Genomic DNA, 27,973 nt, shown 5'->3' on the forward strand with positions numbered 1-27,973 from the left:
TTTGTAAAATCCCATCTTCCTTTATTCCTCATTGCTTGTAGCATATAATTGTAAACATCTTTTGGTAGGGTTGGTAGGTGGGTGGGAACTGCCATCGGGCCCTCTCCAAAAGTTCTTAACAACACTGTTACATGGAAAAATAAAAAGATTAGGAACCTCTCCAAAGGAGATTTTAAACATGTTTGTCCAGCATTCCCTTTCTGTACGAAAGAACCATTCTTCCCTTAATAGAAGAACATAGTTTAATCTCATGAATCTGGCCTGGAGTGAATGTGGCTGCGTGTATATACATATACACATATATACACACAAACACATAGCAACCACAAATTTTGTCTTGTTTTACAAAAGAAGAGATGAAACAAAACTTAATATCTATATATATCTATATCTCTATATATCTATGTGTGTGTAAGTATTTGTATAGATTTCATATTCAGAAGGGACACAAATGAGGTCTCGTGTTTTATCATTTCTGTACACATGGCACTGCGTTGGGCAGTGCTAGGAGGAAACAGATGCAGTCACTTGCCTTTTTTAACTAAAAACAAGAGAGAATAATATAACTGTAACAATTAAAACTAAGGACTCCTAGCTTTGCCATCAGATGTAAAGTCCCCTTCGGCCAAGTGTGGAAATAAAATGAGTAAGCAACCCGTTTGATTTAATTTGGCGTTCTATAGACAAAAGAGTCTTGATGTTTACTGATCTCAAAAAGAAGGATTTTCCATTCAGGGTGTCCAAGACTTCGAGGCTTCCTCAAGGGGGGCATGTAAAGTCATAGTGGTAGGAATGAGCCCAGAAAACCTGGATATCACATCCACTTTTGTAGCTGGCTTGCCTGTCCCTTAATCGTAACCCCACGGTCGATGGATGAAATGAGAAAGGGTTTAAACTTGTGTGCAATCATCTGCTGGAAAAAAAAACAAACTACTGGTGTGACCGAGCCTAGGCACCAAGATCTGCCTAAAGAGCTCCTGGGTCAACCATATCCAAGTCCCATTCCAAATGCCACACAGAACAGTGGTTTGCAGACGTTACGGTCTCTGGTTGAATTGCCCTTTGGATCGAGAGTTCACCTACAAGCCAAACCCTAAGATACAGGTGTAGAGAGAACGTACGTGCACATGTATGTGTTAGTGTGTGCAATACATCGTCCAACGTGCTACAGAGCCCGTGTGCCTTCCAGGTATCTACGATGCCCAGTTCAACATCTTGGCTGCTGTCCTGTTCTGGGTGAGGGGAGGGACATGCCCACCCAGGAACTCTCCTTTGTGCACCCAGAACCACGGTTAGTCCCTGCAGGTGGAAAGTGCTCACCGCAGACTTTTCCCTTGTTCCAAACATCGGTCGTTGGATTATTTGTTTGCCTGGTTTGGGAGGATAGGGGGTCTGGGTTGAAAAACCAGGGTGGCCCTACCATCTCAATGGCAGGATCTTGGAGAAGAGCACAGCGCCCTGCTGTGGGTTTTACAAGGTGCCGTGCTGAGATTCATATTTAGAGAGGATGCTGCGGTAGCGGGTTAGTTCCTGGCGGATATTGGCCACTTCCTGGCGAAGGACCGCGTTCTCCTTCTCCAAAAAAGCTGCCCGAACGGTGATTTGATTCTCTTTCAGGCGTCGAGCATCTCTTGAGCGTTTTGCTGCCTCATTGTTCTTGTACCGCCTGTTCCAATATTTTTCATCCTGGTGCAACATGGGGGGGAAAAAAGGGGGGGGGACAGACAAAGAAGAAAAAAGTGACATGCCAAAGAAACTATCACATAAGTATTATGCACTAGATAATTTTGACAACTTCCCACAAGGCTCTGCATCACTTAAATGTTTCTATGCAAAATACAAATACACTGCTTTACTTTTATGAGCCAAACAACACTAGGAAAAGCGACTGAAGGTGCCGAATCCTGTGCCAGCTTCATGGGCCTAAGGCAGAAGGTTTTAAATGGATTTTAAAATGATCTTTTCAAGTAAAGGTGTACCGTGCTTGGATCATCTGGGACAGGATCTCTTGCTGACCTTGTTGATCTGCCATCACCTTAAAAAAGAGACTGAAAACTATAGTGAGCATACCCACTCTGGACTTCCCACTTTTGATAGAAATCATCATCATCTTTTAATGAACTCATAATCCCTTGGCGGGGGCTGGAGTCTGGGCAACTGAATGGAGCTAGCAGTGTTTTAATGGCCGGAAGCCATTCCTGTCACCAGTGTGGATTTTTTTGTTCAGCAGATACATTCTCATTGTGCCCAGAGAAAGAAGTATCTGCCTCTACCTAGGATCGAACTCAATAGCCTCCTGATTGTGACACGAGAGGTCCATCTCTGTGCCACCGCGCCACCCACTCCTGCTTTTGATACAAATATCCACACCTTTTGAATAAAGGAGAGTTTGTTTGGTCTGGTGGTTAAGGCAGCTTCATGGTCAAATTTATACAGATAACCCAAATTTGAACCACATTGGAAAAATAAAGTACAATTTAGTTTAGAATGCGTGCTATATGACGCCAGCTGTTCAATAAGTCCTTGGGGAAGTTATCTGGCTCTCTGCTTTTCCTAGTGTGGCTTTGTGATTAGGTGAATTGTGGAAACTAGCTACGAGTCGACGACCTTGTAAAATTATGTTTATACAGCCAAAAATATTAAACCATCTGTGGGTTTTTAGTTCTGTAGACATAATATCTTACAAGAACGCAGGATTGATGTCATATTAATCAGGGATGATATGACTAGCACAAACAACTTACATAAGCAAAACCTCTAAAATGCAAGTTAAAATATCACAGAGTATTTGTGATAAGAACATTGTTAAATTCAAGGGAATTTCAATATTAACTGAAAATAATTAAAACCAATCTCCATTTGCTTGTGCCCTGCGCATGCGTTACTCAATGTAAATTGAACAATTTATAATGAGCTGTGCATACACAGTCACTAGAATACAAAATGGCAGCGGTTAGGCGGCAGCGAGGGAAACGGTTCCGGGGTATGGCAGTCCTGGGTTGCTGCCGGTTCTGCGACCCAGGCCTGAATTCCACTTCGGTTCAGCTGAACCAGGCCAAACTGGCAGCAACCCATCTCTGGAGTGTACCCTTTGGCTGACCCTCCTAAAAGTGATCCCTGTCCTGCCAAAAACAGTGGAATCTGGGTTTAGACTAGTGTTTTTCAAACTGGCTGAGGAATTCTGGGAGTTGAAGTCTACACATCTCAAAGCTTCCAAGTTTGAAAATGGCTGCTTTAGTTCATGCATCACATCTTCCTAACTTGATGGGCATGCAACTACCCTGGCTGAAAAGAATGAGAGAGGGCCGGAGTCCAAGACACCAGGAGGGTTTCAGCTGAGGAAGAATCTCCATTCAATGACCTTTCAGTGGCGCCAGACAAAAAAGTAATCCATTCATGCAAATGAGTGGCAGATTTTGCCAAGGAGTGTGAACTAACTAAGGAGTTTAGTTACTCCAATATCTGCTGGAAACTCTGCAAAGCTTCCTACTTTGTCTTCCTGGCAACGTTCTCTTTCAAAAGAGTAGAAGAAAAGTTTAGCGACCATTTGAAAAGCGAAAATGAAACATTACAGGCAGCTAGTCCAGAATACTAGAAAAAGTGCTAGGGAACAGAACTAAAATAAGGCGCTGAGTGGATGAAGGATGCTAGAAATAATAAATAAGAATTTTTAAAGCTAAATTAAAGAATTAAAAAGAAGAAGATACAGGTAGTCCTCAACTTACAACTACAATTGAGCCCCAAAATTTACATTGTTAAATGGGAAATTCGTTATGTGAGTTTTGCCCCACTTTACGACTTTTCTTGCCACATTTCTTAAGTGAATCACTGCAGATGTTAAATTAGTAACAGGTGTGTTAAGTGAATCTGGTTTCCGCATTGACTTTGCTTGTCTGAAGGTCCCAAAAGGGGGATCACATGATCCCGGGACACTGCAACGGTCATAAAAATGAATCAAGCATCCGAACATAAATCACATGACCCTGGGAATGCTGCAACGGTCATATGTATGAAAAATGACCATAAGTCAGTTTTTCCAGTACCATTGTAACTTTCAACGGTCACTAAGTGAACTGTTGTAGGTTGAGGGCTACCTGTACATTAAATTAAGCAGCTGAGCAAAAGTGGTAAAATGATAACAAGTAACAAATAAAAAACCAGATCTACTCAACTTCTATTTTGATTCTCTTCTCTAATTTGAGAAGCTGAAATGAAAGAACAGGACTGAGATAAAGCAAGAAATTACAGATACTCCTCAACTTACAACCATAATTGAGCCCAGAGTTACCACTATAAGTCATGCTGACCGTTACGCAGGCCACCCCAGGACCATGTACAATTTTACAACCTTTTTGTTGTGGTCATTAAACAAACACTGCTGCCACTAAGCAACGGCCAGAGTCACTAAGTGAACGCTGCAGTTGTTAAGCAAATGCCACAGTCGTTAAGTGGACTCATTGTTTCCAATGGGTTGTGTTTGCTAGCAAAAACAATAAATTGTCATGATATGGGCCAGTTTGCAAGCGTGACATGACTGTGGAAGGGTGTGTGGCTGTTGGAATTTTGAAAGCAGGTTCTAAGTATCCTTTGAGGGGGTCCATTGTAAGTTTGAAGAATTGCCAACCCATTGGTTGTAAGTTGAGGACTACCTGTTGCCTGCAGTATTTGGCTCCAAAGCAGAAAACGTGTTTCAGAGCAGGTGTTACTTGCTCTAACTGTGGGCAGCCCCTTGATTCTTTTACCTGGACTCCTTGTTGCTATCTTCCTAACTCACACACATTTCCAAGCCCAGGAAACGTTCTGAATACACCTGTATTGGATCCAACATGTATTGTGATGGGAGGCTCTCACAACAGTCACTCGGGCCCTTGTGACCTCTAGGCTGGAATACTGCAATGTGCTCTACATGGGGCTGCCCTTGAAGAGCATCCGGCGACTTCAGCTAGTCCAGAATGCGGCCGCGCGAGCGATTGTGGGTGCACCTCGGTTCGCCCACATAACACTTATCCTCTGCGAGCTGCGCTGGCTACCTGTTGATCTCCGGGTGCGCTTCAAGGTGCTACTTACCACCCATAAAGCCCTTCATGGTAGTGGGTCTGCGTACTTGAGAGACCGCCTCCTGCCAATTACCTCCTTGCGACCTATTAGATCACACAGATTAGGCCTCCTCCGAGTCCCATCTGCCAGTCAGTGTCGACTGGCAACTACATGGAGGAGAGCCTTTTCAGTAGTAGCTCCGACCCTTTGGAACGATCTCCTCGTGGAGATTCGTACCCTCACCACCGTCCAGACCTTCCGCACAGCCCTCAAGACCTGGCTATCCCGTCAGGCCTGGGGATAAAAGTCATAATCCGTCCCCACCCGAATGATGAATGTTGTGTACTATTTTTTATTTATGTATTGTTTTATGTTTTTTATTGTCTTGTACTCCCCTCCCTATATATTGTAAGCCGCCCTGAGTCCTCTCAGGGAAAAGGGCGGCCTATAAATAATAATAAAACCAAAACCAAAACCAAACAGAACCTTTTCCACTCTGGTTGAACCTTTGAGGAACCCTGGAGAACTGATCTAGTGACCGAAGATGCACAAACATTATATCTGTCTTTAAAAAAGAAGGAAAGGTGGATCTAAGAAGTCACAAACCTGTCACTGATACCTGGGGAAATTCTAGGGACCATAAAGCAACCGATCTATAAGCATCCTGAAAACAATGCAATAATTACCTGAAGTCAAGATGGCTACTTCAAGAACAAGCTTTTCTAAATTTATTTTACTTATTTCATTCTAGCTTCCTTGTTAAGGTTAGGGCCAAGGAGGATTATTTTCACATTACACAACTAATAGTTTCACTACATCCTACACAGATCAGATTCCCCAGTCAAACTTTCAGCCAATCGTTCAAGGGATCATTGCACTTGAAGGAAAAATAAACCCCAGGGAAACCAAACCAACTGGTTTGGAAAAGATCAATGAATGTGATTTTGGGAGAAGAAATCAAGTTCTATAAAGAACGGAATAATGGGGCAGAGTGGGAATAGGACAGCTCTGTACCAATACTTTCAAGGATGTCATGCATGACCAGAACGACAGAACATGAAATGCTGGATTTACATTACAAGAAGGCTTTGTAAGATTAGAAACGAACATCTAAGGGCACTTTGGCAGTAGAATAGGAACGCCTGGAGATGGTGTGTTTTCCTTCACAGCTGCATCCAAGCAAAAGCTGAAAATCCCTCCACGGAGGAAGCCTTAACCTGGTTTCCTGCGTTGAGCGGGGAATTGGACTCGATGGCACTCCAATCTTTCTTCAATAGCAATAGCAATAGCAGTTAGACTTATATACCGCTTCATAGGGCTTTCAGCCCTCTCTAAGCAGTTTACAGAGTCAGCATATTGCCCCCAACAACAATCCAGGTCCTCATTTTACCCACCTCGGAAGGATGGAAGGCTGAGTCAACCCTGAACCGGTGAGATTTGAACCGCCGAACTGCAGAACTGCAGTCAGCTGAAATAGCCTGCAGTGCTGCATTTAACTACTGTGCCACCTCGGCTCTTCAACACGGCCTGCAGATGTGCAAGATTCAACTCAGAATCTTGCACATCTGTTAGCAAGGGACATGGTCTTCTGAACGAGGGTGGGATATAAATCAATAAAGAAACAAATGCTAACAAAGGCATTCTTAGAGTAAAAGGATATATGTACATCATTGGTAGGGACTCCAATTTGGGAAAAGCAACCAAATGAATAACAAGTGAAATCCTTCAAGACAGCCCAAACTTTTCTGGCACCAGTTTCGTGGAAGACAATTTTTCCACTTATTTTTTTTTTGGGGGGGGGGAGAGAAGATGGTTTCACTTGCAACCCAGATCCTGTGCATGCGCAGATAAAGCTTCATTTGTTGCACAACTAGCAGGCCACCCACCTATCCAGTCAGTGGCCTGGAGGTTAGAGACCCTGCTTCAAGGTGACTGACCACTTGTAAAACTTCTCATTCCTCCTGTATTATTCTCTCTCCCCCCGCCCCCCCAAACATTACTAATCCATTACAATGGAAGGAAAGAACTAGGAAGATGGGAGTTAAAATCCTCACTCTACCATAAAGCGTCCCTGAAATTCATTCCTATTTTTAGCCTCATTGTTGTGAAGAGAAAAGACGAGGGAGAAGGCCTAAGCATCCTGTTTTTATCTCCCTGTGTTTAGGTCCATGGACTTTTTGAAAATACTCAGATCTAACCTGACCAGCAGACCACTTCTCTGCTTTCTGTTAAACCATGTACTTTCTTTTTAGCCTGAAAAAGGTCATACAGGTAATCTTTGACTTAACGTCCACAACTGGAACCAAAATTTCAGTCACTAAGTGATGCAGTTGTTAAGTAAGTCATTAAGTAGTCAAATCCGTTTTTACTAGAATTGGATTATGTCTAGTTTAATGAAAAGAAGGGGTGACATGATAGTAGTGTTCTAAGGGGCTGCCACAAAGAAGAGGGGATCAACCTATTCTCCAAAGCACCTGAAGGCAGGAGAAGAAGAAATGGGTGGGAACTAAGCAAGGAGAGAAGCAACCTAGAACTGAGGAGAAAGTTCCTGCCGGTCATAACAATTAATCAGTGGAACAACTTGCCTCAAGAAGTTATAAACGCTCCAACAGTGGAAATTTTTAAGAAGAGATTGGATAACCATTTATCTGAAATGACAGGGTTTCCTGCCTGAGCAGGGGGTTGGACTAGAAGACCTCCAAGATCCCTTCTAACTCTGTTATTCTATTCCTATTCCTATTCTATTTCTATTCTATTCTACTCTAATTTTCTAAAGTGAATCACATGGTCACTGAATGAATCACATGGATGTTAAACAAATCCAGCTTCCCCAACTGATTTTGTGTGTCAGAAGCTAACTAGGAAGACTGCAAATCATAATTATGTGACTGGAAGAGTGATGTGACGGTCATAACTTTAAGGACCAGTCATACGTCATTTTTTCCACAAGGCCATCATAACTTCAAACTGTTGTTAAATGAGCCCTTCATAAGAGGACTACACATAAGTGTCGGGCTTGCGCTACATCTAAACTCCTCCTAAATCATTTTCAACCAACTGCAAAACCCAAGAATTTATTATACGTGCAATGAACACATAAAAACTGTTTATGGTCTTGTTTTCATTGCTTGGTTTGTGAGTAAACTTTGTTCTTTCTTTATCTGAATACTATACTCCCTTCCTTAAAGAAACATCCAAGCTATTTCAACCACATGAAGGAGGATGGGAAAATGAAAGCCAAAGGCCTCTGAACCCCAAAACAGGAGCCTATCTTTATTCCCAGCTCACCTTCTGATCATCAGGAACCTGTATTTTCCGGGCCTTTTTCATGATTGGCTGAGGCTTAAGCTCCTCTTCTGAGAACCGATGCTTGCGAGGGTCAAAGGTCTCGTGGCCTGGAATGCTGGACAAGGCCAAATCAGCAGGGTCAGGGTCAAAGTTCATGAGGACCTCCACAGCCTCAGGGTCTACCGGGCTGGGTGTGCTTCGGGATACTGGCGTGATAGGACCTGAGGCAGGTAAGGAAGAAGGCAGGTGAATTTTGCACAAAGCACCATCAAAAGTTACCTGCTGGTCCCTGTTCCTTCCCGATGAACATATGTCCAACCGCCCCTCTTGCTTCTCGGTGCACTTCAACTCTTCAAGAAAGGGATTAACAAATATTGTGGAAAGCAACTCAGTACATTTAAGTGCTGCTGAGCCAACACTAGTAAGAATTCATATTAAATCCTACTTAGTGGTGATAAAAGCGGCAAAATGGCAACATTTTTCCGCTCCTATCATGTCCGCAGATAACTGCCCAGCCACCCTGTTTAGGGTGACCCGCTCCTTACTTAACCAAGGAACTGGGAAAGACCCCTTGCAGGGTAGGGCTGAAGAATTTGTTCAGTATCTGCAGAAAAAAATCACTCAGATCCGGACAGGCTTGGACTCTGACTGGGTAGATTCGGGCGAGTTGACGGGGCTGAATCTGGGTGGAGACTATCTGGGATGAATTTGACCCTGTGACCCCCAAGGACATGGACAGGATTATGGGGAGACTCAGTGCTGCCACGTGTGCTGGACCCGTGTCCCCCTTGATCAGTTTTGGCTTCCCGGGAGGTGACACGAGGCTGGCTTCAGGCGATTACCAACGCTTCATTGAGAGAGGGATTCTTTCCCACTGCCTTGAAGAAGGCAGTGGTGAGGCCTCTCCTTAAGAAGCCTTCCCTAGACCCAGTTTCTTTAGCCAACTATCGTCCGGTCTCCAACCTTTGCTTTGTAGCAAAGGTTGTCGAGAGTGCGGTAGCATGTCAGCTTCCCCAGTACCTGGATGAAGCTGTCTACCTGGATCCGTTTCAGTCAGGTTTCAGGCCCGGGTACAGCACGGAGACGGCATTGGTCGCGTTGGTCGATGATCTCTGGCGGGCCCGGAATAGGGGATGCTCCTCTGTCCTGGTCCTATTAGACCTCTCGGCAGCTTTCAATACCATTGACCATGGTATCCTACTGCGACGACTCGGGGGGTTGGGAGTGGGGGGCACCGTTTTACGGTGGTTCTCCTCCTACCTGTCGGATCGGTCACAGTTCGTGTTGACTGGAGGGCAGGGATCGACCCCGAGGTCCGTCACTTATGGGGTAGCCCAGGGGTCGGTTCTCTCACCCCTCCTGTTCAACATATATATGAAACCGCTGGGTGAAATCATCCGTGGTTTTGGGGTATAGTATCATCAATATGCTGATGATACCCAACTTTTCATCTCTACCCCAAACCATTCAAACAATGCCCTCGACGTGATGTCCTGATGCCTGGAGGCTGTGTGGATCTGGATGGGGAGGAACAGGCTCAAGCTCAATCCCTCCAAGACTGAGTGGCTGTGGTTTCCGTCATCCCGATTTATGCATCTTGTTCCATCTTTGATGATAGGGGGAGAAATTTTAGCCCCCTCAGAGAGGGCCCGGAATCTGGGAGTCCTCCTGGATACACAGCTTAGTTTAGAAGAACACCTGATGGCCATGACCAGGGGGGGGGCTTTTACCAGGTTCGCCTGGTATGTCAGTTGCGCCCCTTCCTGGATCGGGATGCTCTGTGCACAGTCACTCACGCCCTTGTCCTTTCTCACCTGGACTACTGCAACATTCTCTACATGAGGCTGTCCTTGAAGAGCACCCAGAGGCTTCAGCTGGTCCAGAATGCGGCCGCGCGGGTTATCACGGGGGTACCTAGGTGCTCCCATGTTACGCCCTTTTTAGGCGGCCTGCACTGGTTGCCGGTTGTTTTCCTGGTACGATTCAAGGTACTACTTATGACCTTTAAAGCGCTCCATGGCTTAGGCCCAGGGTACCTGTGCGACCACCTACTGCTACCAGTAGCCTCCCACTGTCTAGTGCGATCCCACAGAGTTGGCCTTCTTAGGGTGCCGTCGGCCAGGCAGTGTCAGCTAGCGACACCCAGGGGGAGAGCCTTCTCTGTGGGAGTGCCTTCCCTTTGGAATGAGCTGCCCCCGGAGCTTCACATAATCCCCGACCTCCGGTCCTTCCGGCACACCCTAAAAAGTTGACTTTTCCAGCAACCTGGCCTGAACAAAACAAAATAAATGATTTATTTAATTGTTAATTTTAATCTAATTTTTAAAAAGTTATTGTTAATATTAATTAGGTTTGTTTTTGGATACTCTATCTAATTTCCTTTTTAACTTTTGTAATATGTGTTTTGTTTTTTTAATGTTGTACGCCGCCCTGAGTCCTTTGGGAGAAGGGCGGCATATAAATCCAATAAACAAACACCCAATGCAGGTTAAAAAACATCCCAACAACCCCATTTGGATTTTCTGGAGCCCTCCATGTTTGACAGGACATAAGAAGCAGTCAGAGAAAGAGCATAAAAGCAAACTTGTTCTGGCAACCCCAAATCAAGGGATGGTTGATTTAAAAGAGTGTTTTTCCACCTCAACAACTTTAAGAGGCATGGACTGCAACTCCCAGAATTCCCCAGCCAGAATTCTGGGAGTTAGTCCGCACCTCTTAAAACTGTTGAGGTGGAGAAACGTCGCTTTAAAAGCTTATTAAGTTACCCTGCCTGCAGAAATCAGGGGATGTGACAGAGAAGGAGAAGGTCATTTTGTGGCTAGCAAAAGCACCGATGGCTTGGAATTTTGCAATGTTGCAACACCCCTGTGCAATGGATAATGAGAGCACTTGCCAGAAAACAGATATTCAATATATCTTGACAATCCTCCCAATCTTTAACGCTCCCCTGAAATCCTCAACTTGAAACACCATTCCCCCCCCCACTTCCTAACTCCAAATTTCCTGGTTCTTCCCTCCCTCTTCCTCAAGATTTAGGACCTAGAAAGTGAATTCAAAATGCAGGTCACAAAGTAATATAACCTTCATAAATTATAATGTGCAGTTTTAAATGCTCACCACCAACAACCTGCAACTCAATCAGCTGCTAAGATCCATCCTGGATCCAAAAGTCCCTTTTGCACTTAACCTCCATTTCCTGTTCTAGCCAACATTTTCCCTATCAGCATTCTAGCTCTTTATTGTTAGCAAACCATCTCCCTCTCCTCCTCCTCTGTAAACAAATCAATGCTGTCTCTCTCCCCCCCCCCCGCCACTGTAACAGAGCCGAGGAACTCAGGTGCTCCTGCCTATTGCAGAACCCAGGTACCCCCCCTCCCCCAGACATCTGCCAGTTATCTCTTCTAATCTCCCCCTAGGAGACCCTAAATGACCGCCCTGCTGGAGTGCTCCACCCACCTCCCTTTGGAGGAGAACCCCACGGCTATTCCGCCCCGCTTTGCAAGCCCCTGCTGCTGGCCCCTCGTGGGAACCTGCCCGCTGGGAGAGCCACACAGGCACCCCTGGAGAGGCCCTGCCTGCCTCACACCGCAGCCCCACGTGCCCGCTCGCCCCGCCCTGCGCCGAGGAAGGGGCAGGCTGCCAGCTGGCAGGAGAGGAAGGGGCAGGCTGCCAGCTGGCAGGAGCGATGAGCGCAGAGCCCAGCCGAGCGACATGTGTTCGCAGAGGCAGGGTGAGAAACGTGAGCAAAAGCAGGAGGCTCCGTGCACAGACACGAGACTGGGCCTTTCCGAGCGGGCGTGGTTGACACAGGGCTCTGGCACACCAGTAACACGGGATTCCCCGCAGCCTCCTGGCACGCTAGGGCTGGGTCTCTACTCCAGGACACGTGCACACACATTCAAACATGCTCCTTAAGAGGGGGTGGGGGGAGAGAGAGAGAGACCTACAGCTGATGTTCAAGAAAGGGGAAAGCTTCATCCCGGGGAGTTCTCCTTCTTGTAAGTGGGGCAAAAGCCTTACATCTAGGATCTCCAGGTTATGGGGCAGTGTTCATGCAAAGGGGAGGGTTTTCTGTTTTTAAATGGAGGCTTGTTGTTATCCAGAAATACTAACATAGCTGACGAAGCAACAAGCAGTGGGGTGGGGGGAAGGATAAAGGGTACAGGGCAAATATCAGGATTCCATACTTCCTGGAAGGCAAGAGAGTTTTTAGACAGAAGAGAATATTTGTCGTTCGGGGTTGAATTGTGGCGTCCTTGTTGTTCTCCGAGCTTGGTGATTTTTTTGCAGATGTTTCATTTTCAAACTAGGTAACATCATTAGTGCATTGATGAGGTTATCTAGTTTGGTAATGAAACATCTGGATGAAAACCACCAAGCTCAGAGAGCACAAAGGATCCCACAGAGGTTTTACAGGTTGACTTAAATGTAAGAACATCTAGAGGGGGGGAGGCAATTTGTATTTAATGTTTTGGATCCCCACACGCACACACCCCAAGAGCTCCAGTTACTTTCTTTAGATTTGAATAATAGAGAAAAATATTTGCAGTGGTCTTAGATTCACTGACTAATACATCTGGATGAACAAAACAATTTCTGTCTTCATTTCACATAATGTGCTCAAACAATTAAAACTTTATGGCACAATGTGATGGCCTGGTGCACACCACAAGGTAAGATCATGGCTGGGTTGTCTTTCCGTGCTGGGTCACCAAACTCCATGGGGTTTTAGTGTGTTGTGAGAATCCAGCCTATGTCTTACAAGCCTATGTCTGAATGGAACATTCAGAAATACGGGGGGTTTCCAATTAACATTGAGCTAATTAAGTTAGAGAAAGTGAAGAATCATTATTGAGAAGAAACTTTACGGGAGGTAGGGGGAGGTAGGGAGGGCTGATGTAGCATCAAGTCTTAAAGTTTGTGGGGGACTCTATACATTTATCAAATATAGGAATTAGAAATTCACTTGAAAGCCTGCATTATCTTGAACATTAGTTTAGTTGCATCACTTTTGCACCCTACTGATGATACTGAGGCAATCAAAACATTACTGATGTGCAAATCAACTGGAGCATCACTGGTCTAAGAATGACTCTAGAGCCTTGATGGAGAACCTATGGCACGTGTGCCCGAAGTGGCACCCGGAGCCATGTTGTCTGGCATGCATGGCATTGTCCATTCCTCTTCCAGGTTTCTGGCACACATGTGCACACAATGTTCACCTGGGCTTGTGCGTGCGGCAGTGCTGGAAACTGGAAGAGCTGGTCTTCCGTTTCCCAGCATGAGCATGATTGTTCCAGCTGATTGTTACACATGCATGTGCACCAGAATTCTCCAGTCAGCTATTCTGGGAATTGGAGGAATTCTGGGAAATGAAGTCCACACAGCTTAAAGTTGTTGAGGTTAAAAAACACTGCTCTAGAGCACAATTCTGGTGTTGCATATCCTCCAAGGAGTCCCAAACACAATGGATGGAATCAATTGATCCCCAGTAACTTGCACTCTTGATATTTTTCAGCATAACTGCAAGCACCACTTTCCCATCCAAAGCTCTGTAAACTTCCTCCAACTTCTCAACAATTACACTTCTAAATGGAAGCCAAAAAGCAATATTCAGGATAGCTTTCTAAATATTATCCAACTCAAACTTCTTATTATTCTGTTTTTTTAAAAATCCACACTCTCCACCTTTTTATTGGGAATCAGAACAAGTCTCAGTCAGAAATGAAGTTAAAAACAATAATATTACCACTGAGGTGGGGTTTGCACAATGCAGTGAATTTGGTTTACTGAATTAATCCATCTTCTAATGTTGTTGAACCATAAACTATTCAAACAGGCTGGACTTGTACAACGTGCTAATCCTTCCACCAAAACCCTAAACAAGGTTAAAAGTAACCAAACTTAGCATGTTGTGCAAATCTAGACAAAGAAATTGAAGTTTAGAAGTGATGGTTTTCAGCATGGGAGTTGAACACAATATCCACCTCAAACGTCTTAAACATCCCCAAAGACTATTAGACAGTTAAAGTAAAATAAAGTTGATTATATGCATTAATTCACAATGTTTTTACTGTTGGAAATTGTCTTAAATCTCCATCCCATTCCATGTACTTTTTAATATTTCAATTTTATTAAAACATGGGATTTTCATCCATTGTCTCAATAGATGTAGCTCTAAGCTGTATAGACTTCATCTCCCAGAATTCCTTGCAATATCTATAATTAAAATTCAGTGGCTGGGAATTCTGGAAACTGAAGTCCACACATTGATGAAGATTACTGTGAACCTTTGATCAAGTTAGGATAGGCTTATTTACAGAACATTGCACCGTTAGTTGCCTTCAGATTATTCCATAAAATCTGTTTCCTGGTCCTCTTCACAATTCTCCACAACCACAAAGAAGCTTCAAATGTCTCTGAAATTCTAAAACTTCCAACAGGTAGAGAAAATAATTCTTATACAAATTAGGTTGGGATTAAAAATAACGTTCCTTCCTAGGTGCATGGTGTGGGGTAGCAGTACACAATTCCTTGTGTATTGGTCTGTAGTGGCATGTGACAACTAGGGTAGGAATGAGAGGTTGGACTTCTGAACAGCCAGGAGAAGCCTGTCACTGCCCCCACAACCAGGAGGTGGGACTGAAAACTATTTGCAATTAGGAGGAGATGAAACTGATAGTTCTTGCCACAATTAGGGAGGAACACGAAACTGCCTGCCTTCCCCTCTCTAACCCACTGAGGATGCTAAAATAAAAAAATTTATCACCTCCACACCACTGCTAAGTCTGCAAAATACACCATGTTTCAAAAGAATAGTCTTTCTGCAGTTATCTATGGAGATTCTCAATCATCCAGGTCATAGCTGTCTCAAAGGTGTTTTTTTCCCCTTTCAAAAGGCAACTGGGCTGTGTTTTCCTTGAGGAAGAAGTGGGGGGGAGATAAAATGTTTTGCTTCTTATCCAAGAAGCTTCATCAGTTCTGATGAATCTATTTTTCCATCCCCCACCATCAGAACTGATGAAGCTTCTTAGATGGGAAGCAAATCTTTTTCTTTCTCAAGGGAAAAAATTATCCAATTGTCTTTTGAAGAAGAAAAAAGCACCTTTGAGTCTTTATTAATCCAAGAATAAATATTTTTTAAATAATTTTAGAGTTCTTTTTAATGTAAGAACTAGCCAAACAGGACAAACAAGAGTACATTTAGCACAAGGGTCAAAATAGGGGGTTAAAATTGAGATCTGGAGCAGAAGGAAGAAAAAAATGCAATTTTCTCTGCTCAGCGCACTAAGTCCTTTTCTCTTCCTACAGATTTAGCCACAGGAAGAAAAGTAACTTGAAAGGAATGATTCAGAAAAGAAAAAATGACTAACGGGGGGGGGGGGGGGAACCTATACGCACTCCTCTCTTTTGCTGCTCTTTCATTGCAAATCAATTTTTTTAAATAAGGAAAGCTTTGTTACATGCATCCATGTGTAACCTGGATGCAGGTCCTCAAGCCTGTGTGTCTTTAAATAAAATATAAATTACAGTAGGACTTTGCCCCTTATAACTTCAAAGGACAAGTTTAAATTACGCTTTCTTGTTATCCCATAGAGCAGGGGTGTGGTACGATGGCGCCTTTATGACTTGTGGACTTCAATTCCCAGAATTCCTGAGCCAGCCCTGCTAGCTCAGGAATTCTGGGAGTTGAAGTCTACAAGTCATAAAGGGGCCATCGTTCCCCACCTCTGCCATAGAGGCACTACAAAAGGAAAACAAAGCAAAGCATATAGCAATGCAACTCTAATTTGCACCCTAGCTTTATAATGGTGTTCTTTATAATACTATCAACAAATAGTATTTGTGTGGCCATCTATGGTTTTAGGCCTGCAACCAGTTTGTGCTGGATGTGACTGCTAAAATATTTGGAAACTGGGGGGGGGGGGGGGGGAAATCCAGATTGTGGGATCTTTGATGTTCTTGGAGCTTGGTGTTTTCTTGCAGACATTTCATTATCCAACTAGGTAACACCATCAGTGCATATGTTACCTGGTTGGGTAATGAAACATCTGCAAGACAACCACCAACCTCAGGAAGTAACAAGGATCCCACAGTTCAACCCTGAGTTACAAATACTCTCTCCTATAGCAAAAACAGACTTTGGGAAAGAGTTAAAAGGAGATTCTTACAAATCTCGTCCCAAAAGCAGACCCACAAAAGCCAATAACTAGGTTTTCATTCTCCCCCCCTATCTTCTTACCCAATGTACAGCCAAATTTACCTGTCTTGCTGCAGTTTTGGTCATAATCACTGCCAACTAGACCTTCACCAGATGAAGAACAGACCGAAGATGATGACGCACAAGAAGCTGGTCGGCTAAGATCTACCACTACCCCACTGGAAGGCGAGGCGGTGGGCTGGCTGCTTGGGGAATAGGACTGATGAGCTGGACTTGGGGGCAAATTTTCCAGCAAAAATTCGTCCAAGTCAACATATTCAATCTCGTTGTAGGGCAGGGTGCGCTCCCACAGCAGGGACCCCAGATATGCACAGTGCCCAGGCCTTGCGACGCTCATATCGTCCTCCATTTTACGTTCCTTGTCTTTGATCACACCTGCAATGGAACAGAAGCAGCAGGGGAGGGCAAAAGGGAGAAACGCAGGTTAAAGAACAAGATGTGTGCGATGTGTATGATCTAAGAATAGGAATCTACTGAAATGCGATCAAAATCAAGACAGGCAATTAACTGGAAAGTCAGGATCTGGAAAATTAGACCAGAATTTGCTCATGCTGTGAGGAGAAGGCTGAAGGCTGAAAATCTTGAGATAAGATGCTTAAGGAAACTGAAAAACTTGTGCCAAAAAGTCATACATAAAAGTCTTTTAGAAACAAAGTGAACTTGGACAGGAAGAATAATTAATTAATTGGTTAATAATTGTTTCCCCGATACACCATACATTGCATCTTAAAGGGACAAGGGCCATATCTTGCCAAAGCAGTTTATAATTTAAAAAAAGAACGACCTAATGTGAGGAGGAAAGGGAAAACAATGAATGAATATAAATTACAGCTATGCATATTTAAGCCGTTTAACCAAAGGTGATGTTCTTTTAAAGAAGAGATGGAGAACTTTAACCCTTTCATAACTTGTGGACTTCAACTCCCAGAATTCTTGAGCCAGCATGGAATTCTGGGAGCTGAAGTCCACAAATCATAAAAGGGCCATTGTTCCCCACCCGTTTTAAAGGAAAATATAATTCAAAAGGAATAAAAAATGCCTTTAGCAATGATAAGCGCCTTTCCCAAACCAAAAGTTAACCCTTCAAAAGCAGAAAACATTGAACCTCATCATCTTCCAACTCCAGAAAGTTCAAAATGTTTAGCTCCAATTCCATTTATAGTTTTCTAACCTTGTCTTCAGCAGTTGTGGGAGCATCATTGGAGGCTTTCAAAAGAGAAGAGACTGGACTGCTAGCTGTCAGAAATGGTATAGGTCCCCTACTTGGGAGGGCAGGGGGGTTCGACTAGATGACTTATAAGGTCCCTTCCAATTCTGTTAATCAATCTGTCTGTCTGTCTGTCTGTCTGTCTGTCTGTCTGTCTGTCTGTCTATCTATCTATCTATCTATCTATTATCTATCTATCTATCTATCTATCTATCTATCTATCTATCTATCTATCTATCATCTATCTCTACCTACCTATCTACCTACTTACCTACTTACCTACTTACCTACTTACCTTGAATTTTTGGAAATGGCAATACGGGTAGTCCTTCACTTACGACCATTTGTTTAATGACTATTCAAACATATAACAATGCTGAAAAAGGTAGTCTTCACACTTATGACTGTCTCAGTGGTTACATGATCAAAATTCAGGCACTTGGCAACTGGCATGTATTTACAATAGTCACAGCATCCAGGAATCATGTGATCACCATTTGCAAGCTTCCCAAGGGGCTTTTGACATGCAAAGTCAGAGTGGGGGAAGCTGGATTCGCTTAACAACAGCAGCAAAAAAAAGTTCATTAAATCAGGCATGATTCACTTAACAACTGCCCGCTTGTCAATGGAAGTCCCAGTGCCAATTGTGGTCCTAAAGTGAGGACTTCCTACATACAACTGGAGGCTTCAGATTATTTAACAGACAAAGTGAAGAGGAACTTCTTGTCTGGAAGGGATACAGAATGCAATGTAAAAAATAAAAACTAACTTAGCAATAAGTTATTATAGTTTGCAAGTTAAGTAAATTAGATTTCACACACAGGTCTGTTTGAATCAGTGGTGGGTTTCAAAATTTTTTAGAACCTCTTCTGTAGGTGTGGCCTGCTTTGTGGGAGTGGCTTGGCAGTCATGTGATTGGGTGGGTGTGGCCAATTTGTAAAATGTGGTGAAACTCATTTAACAACACTTTTGCTTAGCTACCAAAATGTTGGCTTAGAAACTCTGGCAGTTGAAGCATGCAAATCTTAAAGCTGTCAGACCCTTGCACTCCTAACCCTTTAGAAAAAAATTCCAGGGGTATTCAAACTTGACAGCTTTAAGACTTGTGGACTTCAACTCCCAGAATTCCTCCTCCAGTCATGTTGGCTCAGGAACTCTGGCATTGAAGCATGCAAGTCTTAAAGCTGTTAAGTTACAAGACCTTTGCACCCCTAACCCTTTAGGAAAAAAAAACCAGGGGTATTCAAACTTGACAGCTTTAAGACTTGTGGACTTCAACTCCCAGAATTCCTCCTCCAGTCATGTTGGCTCAGGAACTCTGGCATTGAAGCATGCAAGTCTTAAAGCTGTTAAGTTACAAGACCTTGCACCCCTAACCCTTTAGGGAAAAAAACCCAGGGGTATTCAAACTTGACAGCTTTAAGACTTGTGGACTTCAACTCCCAGAATTCCTCCTCTCGCTCTTCATCTTGATGATGGGTGGATGGGCGGGGGGAGGGACCTGGAACTGGTTCTAAACGGCAGTGAAGATTTGTGGAACCTCTTCTATAGAAGAGGTTAGAACTGGCAGGAACCCACCCCTGGTTTGAATCAACTTACTTACAGTGATTAATTGTGCTGTGGAGAGATTTGTAAAGTGTCAAATAAAATAATCATTCCAAGCTCCAAGTTACAACAGTTACAACATAAGTTACAACTGTTAGAATGTAAGTCACTGGAAAAAGTGACATGAACATTATTCACACTTACAACCTTTGTAGCATCCCCATGATCTTATGATCAAAATTCAGATGCTTAGCAATTGGTTCATATTATGACCATTGCTATGGTTTTTGCAACCTTCTGACAAGTAAAGTCAATGGGGAAGCCAGATTCACTTAATAACCACACTACAGAGTAGAGTAGAGTAGAGTAGAGTAGAGTAGAGTAGAGTAGAGTAGAGTAGAGTAGAGTAGAGTAGAGTAGAGTAGAGTAGAGTAGAACAGAGTAGAGTAGAACAGAACAGAACAGAACAGAACAGAATTCTCTTTGGTCAAGTTTGATTGGATACACAAGGAATTTGTCTTTGGTGCATATATTCTCATTGTATATAAAAGAAAAATACATTCATCACGAATCATAAGGTACAACACTTAATAATAATCATAGGGTAATTTAGGCTGTCCATCTGCCTGTTCCATTCAAAGATCAGATTTAAAGGTTCCTGAACAGATGGCCTTCCAGCTTTGGCTTAAGTGCCCACAAGAGAAACCCACCACCTCTCAGCTATGGGATTCCTTATCTTTTCATTGTTTTTTTAGTTTCCTCCTGATATTGACTTGCATGCATGCAGGTAGTTTGTGGATAGATAGTCAAGAAAGTTTCTAGATCAACAATTCTGGCAATGATAGTCAAAGTATTTACCACCTACCATTTATGCTACCTGGACTGAAACCACCTACCCACTGCATTCTATAATTAAGCCTTTGTTGGAAACTATTCTAATTGTACAGTAATGCTTCTCAACCTTAAGATGCATCCTGGCTGAGCAATTCTGGGAGTTGAAGTCCATACTTCCTAAAAGTTGCTAATGGTGAGAAATGCTGCTTTTCAGGGACCGATAAAATCAGAGGCACACTATATAACCCCAATTCCAAGATTTTAAAAGTTTTAAAGTGGTTATGCAAACTAGTAATCCCATGGGTTTCTGCAGGAAGGGAAAGGGACAAACGGGGGGTGGGGGGGTGGGGGATAAGCAGGCGAAGTCACCACACAAACACCCTAACTTACACCCTTGCATCAGATGTCAGGATGCAAACACATGAAGGGTGGCAGCTGTGTGATGGTATCACCAGGCACATACTGGTATTCTGCCATCTCTACTGTTTGCTGTAGATAACACTGTCCCACATTCTACCTCTGATCTCCTTGGTGGCTTCATGCAAACTCAAAATGAAGTTCCCCCCAGGTTAATCAGCAGCTGGTACCTTAAAAAAATTTGACCTGCTTTTTTTTTTTTTAAAGTGGAATGCAAAAATTTGTTTCAGGTTCAAAGCCGCCTGCTTCTATCACATTGTTTCAATCAGTTCTCTTCTGAATTTGGAAGGATTCCAAATGATCTGAACAGCCTGCTTCACCCTTGAAGCAACTACTTTCCGATTAAAAATGGAAAAAAGATATTTAGATCAGAAATATTCTTCACTCCTCTAGTAACAAATTAAGGATGCTAAATCTTCCCTCTATCTTTCTGCAATCGTGCCAATCTTCTCCAGGATTTGCATGATTGTTCTTAGTGGTGGTTTGGTTGTGGGTTGAGTTTTGTTTTTTTTTGCATTGCGCTGCAGACTTGGACATGTGTCTGACTGTGGTGTATCATGTGTTTTTATTTGGCTTTTTAAATATCTGGCAGCCAGGAGGCTCCAGTCAGGGGACGGCGTCACATTAAAATGGTTCTAATCTATGGCTGTGGTTAAAATGAAGGACTGAGAAAACAAGGACAACTGTAGATCAGTGAGGCTGCAAAATGCAATCGCTCCTATCTGTAGCGTAAAACTGCTGAAATTTGCCCCGGACTTATCCTTCACTTTCTCCGCCCCAAGGCCTGCCTGTTGTTCAGCAGCAAAATACAAGCGGCTTTACCCCAGCTGACCCCTGCTGCACTCAGCCATATCTGATCGGCTTCATCAGTGCTCCTGCTCCTTTGCTGCCCCTTGCCAACGTGCCAGCCTGAAGCTCAGAGGAGGCAGCCGGGAAGGTGGTTCTTTTCAGAGAAAGAGAAAGGGAAATAATTTCTCAGTGACTTTAATATAGACCATTAATCTAGGGCAAAAGCAAAAGTAATGGCAAAAGGAGGTTTTTTTCTGCCTGGGTGAGCAGTCTAGGTCCGGAATCCACCAGCTTAGGTTCAGATAGGATTCAATCTGCTCCTGCCTAGTGCCTAAAACAGGGGCAAAAAGGATCCATTTCCCACCTCCACCATCCATACACCCTGCCCTTTGGTTGCCCCAGTGTTTACAGCAGACTGCAGGGATCATTATTCATGAGTGGGCTAAAACAGAGGATAGTGCCAGGAGGTGAGTGGGAGAGGATGCAAACGTTTCTCCAAACGTCCTTGAGTTGACACCTACTATCTACCTACATGCGCGCGCACACACACACAGACACCTGCCTGCACCTTTTCTCCACTGCACCTGGGCTGTCTGCACTCCTTCCACAAATCACAAGGTCTCTGGAAGCTTAGGTGGTTGTCTGCTTTACAGGTGCCCAACCCACGCGATGAGGTTCAGACAGGCCTGGGAGTGGCACTCCATACCTGAACTCTTACGCTTTGCCTGCACACGTGGAAAAGAAGTCCAGGACCAGCTGATGGGCTGTGGCGACACCAACCTGGCGCCCCGAAACTGGGCGAGTCACTCCCAACGCCCCATGACTAGATTAAACCCACATGCAATTCCCAATTGTAAAGAGATGCCCCATACAGATTGATCCCGGAACATTTTCTCTCCTCCCTCCTTCCTTCTCCTGCTCCTCCTGCTCCTCTCTTCTTCCAGTGCCTAGATCCACCCATCCAACTACCTGAAACTGGCAATTATGAACTGCTGAATGAAATCTTGTCCCAGTCACAGGGCTCATCAGAATAATCCATGGTTGATCTTTTTAAATGCCTCAGTTTTCCCCATCTGTAAAATGGGAATAATGAACTACCTCAACAAAGGTACTTCAGTGATAAAATGCCTACAGAGGATACATAACGGGAAAGAACAGGATATAGAAAGAATACTGCTGATATTATTTAAAATATGGGGAATGATACAGTGGAAAATAAAAATGAGACACATGTTGTCTCCATTCCTCCTTTGCCTTTAGTCTTGGCTCTTAAGCCCAAAGATTTTTCCTCTGTGACACTAAAATTACCTCTTAAACTGTTCCCTCACTCCCCCCAAAATTCCCATAAATGCCTCCCTGTGGCCAATTTAACATCATACCTAAAGCTGGACTTCAGCACATGAGGCTTGTTTTCTAATTCTGCCCCACTAGCTATTGCAGGGGTGAAAACTGTCTCAGAATACAAAGTACTTCAAGGTTGAATTCACACAATATATTTAACCTGCATTATTCCTAGGCATGTATGTACAGTGAACAGAACCATCAGGTAATCCTAGCTTGGGGTCCACGTAACACTCTCACCCACAAACCACACCAGCTTTGTGACTAATGGCTCAGGATATTTGGAGATCAATTGCTAAAAGGAATATAATGAAAGGGAGCAGGGAAATAGCTAATGCCCAATATTCAGGCTGTGGCACCAAGCAATGAATATCACAAGATTTTGTTATTATTATTATTATTATTATTTTGAACCGAGGCTCCACCAGCCTGCTGCAGTCATAACCCAAACCAAACCAAACCAAAATATTCAAACCTCCAAAGACAGAAGCCAGGACCAAGCAGCCTTGAGAGTGGTTGGAGTTATCAGAAGCAAACCGAGTGCCCAGACAGCCAGCGAACGTAGACAACACAACACCCCCCCCTCCCAAGAGCAGAATGCTCTCCAAAGCAACAAAATAATGCACGTGGCAGAAAGAAAAAAAACCTCAACAGCAACCCTTGAACGCTAATACGGATGGTCAAGGTTAGCACCAGCTCCCGAAATCCAGGCGGAGGGGAGGGGAGGAGGCGCACGTGAAAGAATATGTCTCCCAATGCAGGCATCCCAATGTACTTGTTGGGGGAAGGGGGGGCTTAAAACACGCAACGGTCTCCCCTCCTGTCTTAATGATGATCATGCAGCTAGGAGAAAAGTAAATATTAAGTAAGGACTAAAAGGGGAGGTTGGGAGCCCACAGAAGATTCTGCCCAGGTCGGCTAAAAGGGGGTCTAACTGGCACCTTTCAAACCTTGATCTGGCTTACCAGCTGCCCATCCCCACATCATGGTCTCTATGCCAAGATACCCACCGTCTGTATCCTTCTGTCCACCTCTCATCCTGACTGCTAAACTAGAATATAAATGCCAGCTTGTGGAGAGAAGGAGCTTTCCCACACACTTCTTTGCTTTCCCCCACTTCTTTTTCCTTGCGGGAGGAGGGGGGGGGGAGGGAGGAGAAGTTTGCTGACCCTGGGAAATGCCCTGATAGTCTCCACAATATCTCTGGCTGATACCACTTCCCTTGCCCGCCTGTTGTCTGATTGCCCGTGTGAAAAGTCTTAGAGATTGTTTCCTGGGGCGAAGCTCCACGCCGGCACGTTTCGTCCCCTCCTGCTGTGTCCCGTGGCTGAGCTGTGTGCAGCTTTAAGGGATTTACTGCTGCCAGCCAGCAGATGCAAGCGTGTGTATGTGTGTGTGTATGCACGCGCATTTACAGAAACACCCCTTGATGGATCACCCTGGAAAACCCTGACGAGTTGGCATTTCTCCAGCAACAAAACTCCAGGAATCCTGGGTCCCCCAAATCTTCTCTCCCGGAGGGTCTTAAAAAGGGCGATGGCTTCCCCTCTCTTCCCAGAAACCCAAGATCTCTGTGTTTATCCTCTCCTGGACCCCTCTCCTGCAAGGAGACTATGTCAGCCACTTTCCCACCTGAAATCCTGATACCCTGCACCACCGCAAGACTTCCAAAAGACCCTCCGTGATGCTGTTGCATTGTGAGGCATTAGAAGGACTGAAATAGAAAACAGAGTTCCAAAAATGCATTTAAAAAACGAAGGAACTGCAACAGAAGACATTGCAAGTGTCATTGCAAGGAATGTATAAGTTTTAGGCTTGAAGATTCCTCTCTCTCCCCCCCCCTTACTCCCCCCCCCATCCTTATCTTTGAAAATACTGGCTCCCACCTACATCTTGGCCAAAGTCTCCCAGAAGCAAGCATCTTTCATATGGGTACAACTTCCCCTCCCCACTCCCTCTCCAGCCACTGCTGCAGAAGGGTCCAGATTTGAGGAGGACAACTCAGAAGTGCTATGTGCCTAACTCCACCTACTATACCGTATCCTATTTACAAGAGCTTTGCTCTCCTGTGGAATTCTCAGATCTAAGCCCCTCCCAGCCAAAAGCTATGAGAGAACAACCTCCCCCCTTCCAAATATTCATTAAAATGATGATCCCATCAAAATTAAAACAGGGCTGTGTCTTCTATGCACAGGGAAAGCACAGGAGCTCCTATAAGCAATTTCTTTAGAAAGAATCTTCCTTGAACACAAACCTCATTCTTGCAATTCACAGTACAGGAAACAGAACAAAAAGGGGAAGTAACAGTGGCAGGTTGAAATGAGGACACCGCATTAATGGCAACATTCCCTCTGCTCCTCCCCTCCCCCTGCTTCCCAAATCCAGATGGCAGAAAAGGTAGAAGTGAAAGCAAGCAGAAAACCACAGCAAGGAGGCCTTTTAGCATTGGTGTGTTCCTGATACTTTAAAAGAGATTGGCCAGGTTGGGATGGAAAAGACAATCCAGTGTTGCAAAGAATCCCAAATGAGCAGGGAGATTGGGAAACAAATGTAATCAGGAGGAAAAATGAACAAGATGGAGTGACAGCTGGAATGATATTTATTATAGTGTGTGTGTGTGTGTGTGTGTGTTACACACACACACATACAGAGCCCACAACAACCTGATACCATTTATATTTAATGTGAGATAAGACACCTAATTCTTTTACATTCTTTTACATCCATGTTATGAAATTGGCATGTCTCAGGCAAGCTAGCCAGAAAACACTTGACCTATTAAAATGAAATACTTGGGAAAGGTTCAAGTGGTGGATGAAAAATGATGCCCGCCCAGAGGAGACCCTCACTTTTATTCCATGTTCCCACAGGCACACTGAACCACAAACCAGCCAAATGTAATGTATCTAACGTGTGGTGCAACCTGGCCAGCCATTCAAGTTCATGCTTCAGTAAGTGGGACAAGCCCATTAAAAATGGGTTAAATAAACCATGATTTGGTTCATAACCAGAAAATATGCCTTGCAAACATGGCCAATATCTTTCTCCCTCTAGGGTGGCTCATCCTCTTGGTTCCCAAACTGTAAAATGGAACTAGCAGCAATTCTATATATAGTTGATGGATTATGTGCCTCCAAAGTTGTTTTTGATTCCTAGCAACCACATGATGGATGATAGTAGATGAGATGATAGATAGATAGATAGATAGATAGATAGATAGATAGATATAGATGGCTGTAGATATAGACTGCAGATAGATAATGAATGATAATATAGATTGCATATAGATGATATATAGACAGAGATGAGTTAGATAAAAATATAGATAGATGATAGATAGATAGATAGATAGATAGATGATAGATAGATATATAGATAGATAGATAGATAGATACTATAGATAGATAGGTAGGTAGATAGAGATAGATAGATAGATAGATAGATAGATAGATAGATATGAGATATAGAGATAGATACTCTAGATAGATACTGTAGGTAGATAGGTAGGTAGGTGGGTGGGTGGGTGGGTAGATAGGTAGGTAGGTAGGTAGGTAGGTAGGTAGGTAGGTAGATAGATAGATAGATAGATAGATAGATAGATAGATAGATAGATAGATAGATAGACAGACAGACAGACAGACAGACAGACAGACAGACAGGCTAGGTAGCTAGGTAGCTAGGTAGCTAGCTAGAATGCTGATTGATAGATAGATGACAGATAGATGATAGATGATAATCTACACAGAGATACACAAAAATTGCTTTAGAAATTTCTAAACGAACAAATCAAATCCCTCCACTGTGAACTGTGAAACAGTTGGAAAGCAGCAAATGTTTTGCGTGGCAAATGCTGGTTAGACCTGGCATGTTGCAAGCGGTGGGGTAGGGGTGGGGGTGGGGTGGAATCACTCACATGAGCCTAGCTCCTTGGTCCCCCGGCGATCCGGACTCTTGACCGGTCCTTGCAGGAGGCTCTTGAGACTGACCATAGTGGAACTCGGGCCTCCGATGGCCAGAGGAGGAGGAGGAGGAGGAGGAGGAGAAGACATGAGGTTGGGTGCCGGACTGCCCTGGGCCATGGTGAAGGTTGCAGCGACAGTGGGGGGAGCCGCAGCTAACTCCGGGAGATGCCCACCGCCTACGGTGGGTTTTTCCTCTTTTCGCCGATCTCCAGCAAAGTGTCCCGACTTTAGAAATATAAAAAAACACCAGTAAAAGCATCAAGCTTCGAACTATCGAAAATCCACCGACGATGCTCAGGAAGGGAAGGTAATTTCAGTACCTGGATGACAGCCCCCTCCCCAAAAAACATATTTCTTTCCCGCTTGCACCCCCCCCCTTTCCTCTCTCGTTCTTCTTCCACCACCAGCCCCGAAATAAGCCTCCAGGGCGCAGGCGGACGGCCCCCGCTTTGCCCCGCTCCAAATTTAGCGAACAGTCGGCAGCACCGAGAAGGATCTTCGCAGAAGATCTGTTAGGATCTTGCTGGAGATGAGAAGGCTGGGCTGGGAGAGATTTAATTTTTTTTAAAGCAGGAAATGATAATTAAGGACGATTATAATTAAGGAAACGGGAGGAATTGATAGTCTAACTCGCAATTTTTTTTAAAAGGTTTATTTATTTATTTATTTTGGAGGAACATTAAGGACCTTTAGGAGGTTTTTCCTCCAAAGCCCTAGCCTTTTCCCTCTCTCTAAAGGAAAAGACTGGGCAATGGATCCCTTCCCTAATAGATCCTGCTCCCTTGGATCAACTCGCCTGTTCCTCCAGCTAAATCCCAGAAGCACTGGAAAAAGCAGAGCAGTCTCCAACGCGGGTTTAAGCCTCTTCTCGAGCGGGCAATGAAGGAATCCGAGATTTTCGCACCTGCTTCTCTGCCAGATCGCCGTTATAATAAGGGGGAGAAACCGAAAGTGGATCCCGATCCGTTCCGGAGTCCTATGCAGGCTATCCCCAGAAGGGAACCAATGCATTTGAGCTAGACGCGTGCAATAGACGGAGAGATGCAGATATAAAATTGCATCAACAAAAAAAATCGCTCCAGTTACTTTCCTCCACGAGCACTTCGCAACTATTTCCGAATTCGCCCCTCCTTTTGCCACAAAGTAGGAGGGGCCGGCCAGCGAAAGTGGGCGGGGCTTAGCGTGCCCTTCTCCACCAACCAGCCGCCCAAGAGCGTGAGATTTGCAAACAACGCTCCCCCCGCTGCTTATTCTGTCATGTGCGTCTGCCATGGGGCAGGTGGGGCTCTGACCTAGATTTGACCAATGGGAGGGGAGACGGTGGGAGGAGCC

General features: G+C 44.2%; 1 protein-coding gene across 3 annotated transcripts; it reads right to left on the minus strand.

Annotated features, from left to right (window-relative positions):
* Positions 1-452: 452 nt before the first annotated feature.
* On the minus strand, positions 453-27,765 carry DBP (D-box binding PAR bZIP transcription factor). 3 transcript variants are annotated; one of them, XM_087713927.1, is made up of 5 exons: positions 27,546-27,765; positions 26,593-26,866; positions 16,589-16,921; positions 8,326-8,546; positions 453-1,686 (listed from the first exon to the last, which is right to left on the minus strand). In XM_087713927.1, the coding sequence occupies exons 2-5, from the start codon at positions 26,756-26,758 to the stop codon at positions 1,471-1,473; spliced, it is 936 nt and encodes a 311-aa protein (XP_087570053.1). In that variant the 5' UTR covers positions 26,759-26,866; positions 27,546-27,765; the 3' UTR covers positions 453-1,470. The 3 variants fall into 3 exon arrangements, with proteins under 3 accessions (XP_087570053.1, XP_087570052.1, XP_087570054.1); XM_087713926.1 differs by having other exon boundaries at positions 27,438-27,765; XM_087713928.1 differs by lacking the exons at positions 26,593-26,866; positions 27,546-27,765 and adding an exon at positions 23,690-24,057.
* Positions 27,766-27,973: the final 208 nt, after the last annotated feature.

Source organism: Thamnophis sirtalis, unplaced genomic scaffold (assembly GCF_051295495.1).
Source record: "Thamnophis sirtalis isolate CommonGarterSnake01/CBP01778 unplaced genomic scaffold, rThaSir2_p1.2 scaffold_4, whole genome shotgun sequence".
NCBI classification, from domain to species: domain Eukaryota; kingdom Metazoa; phylum Chordata; class Lepidosauria; order Squamata; family Natricidae; genus Thamnophis; species Thamnophis sirtalis.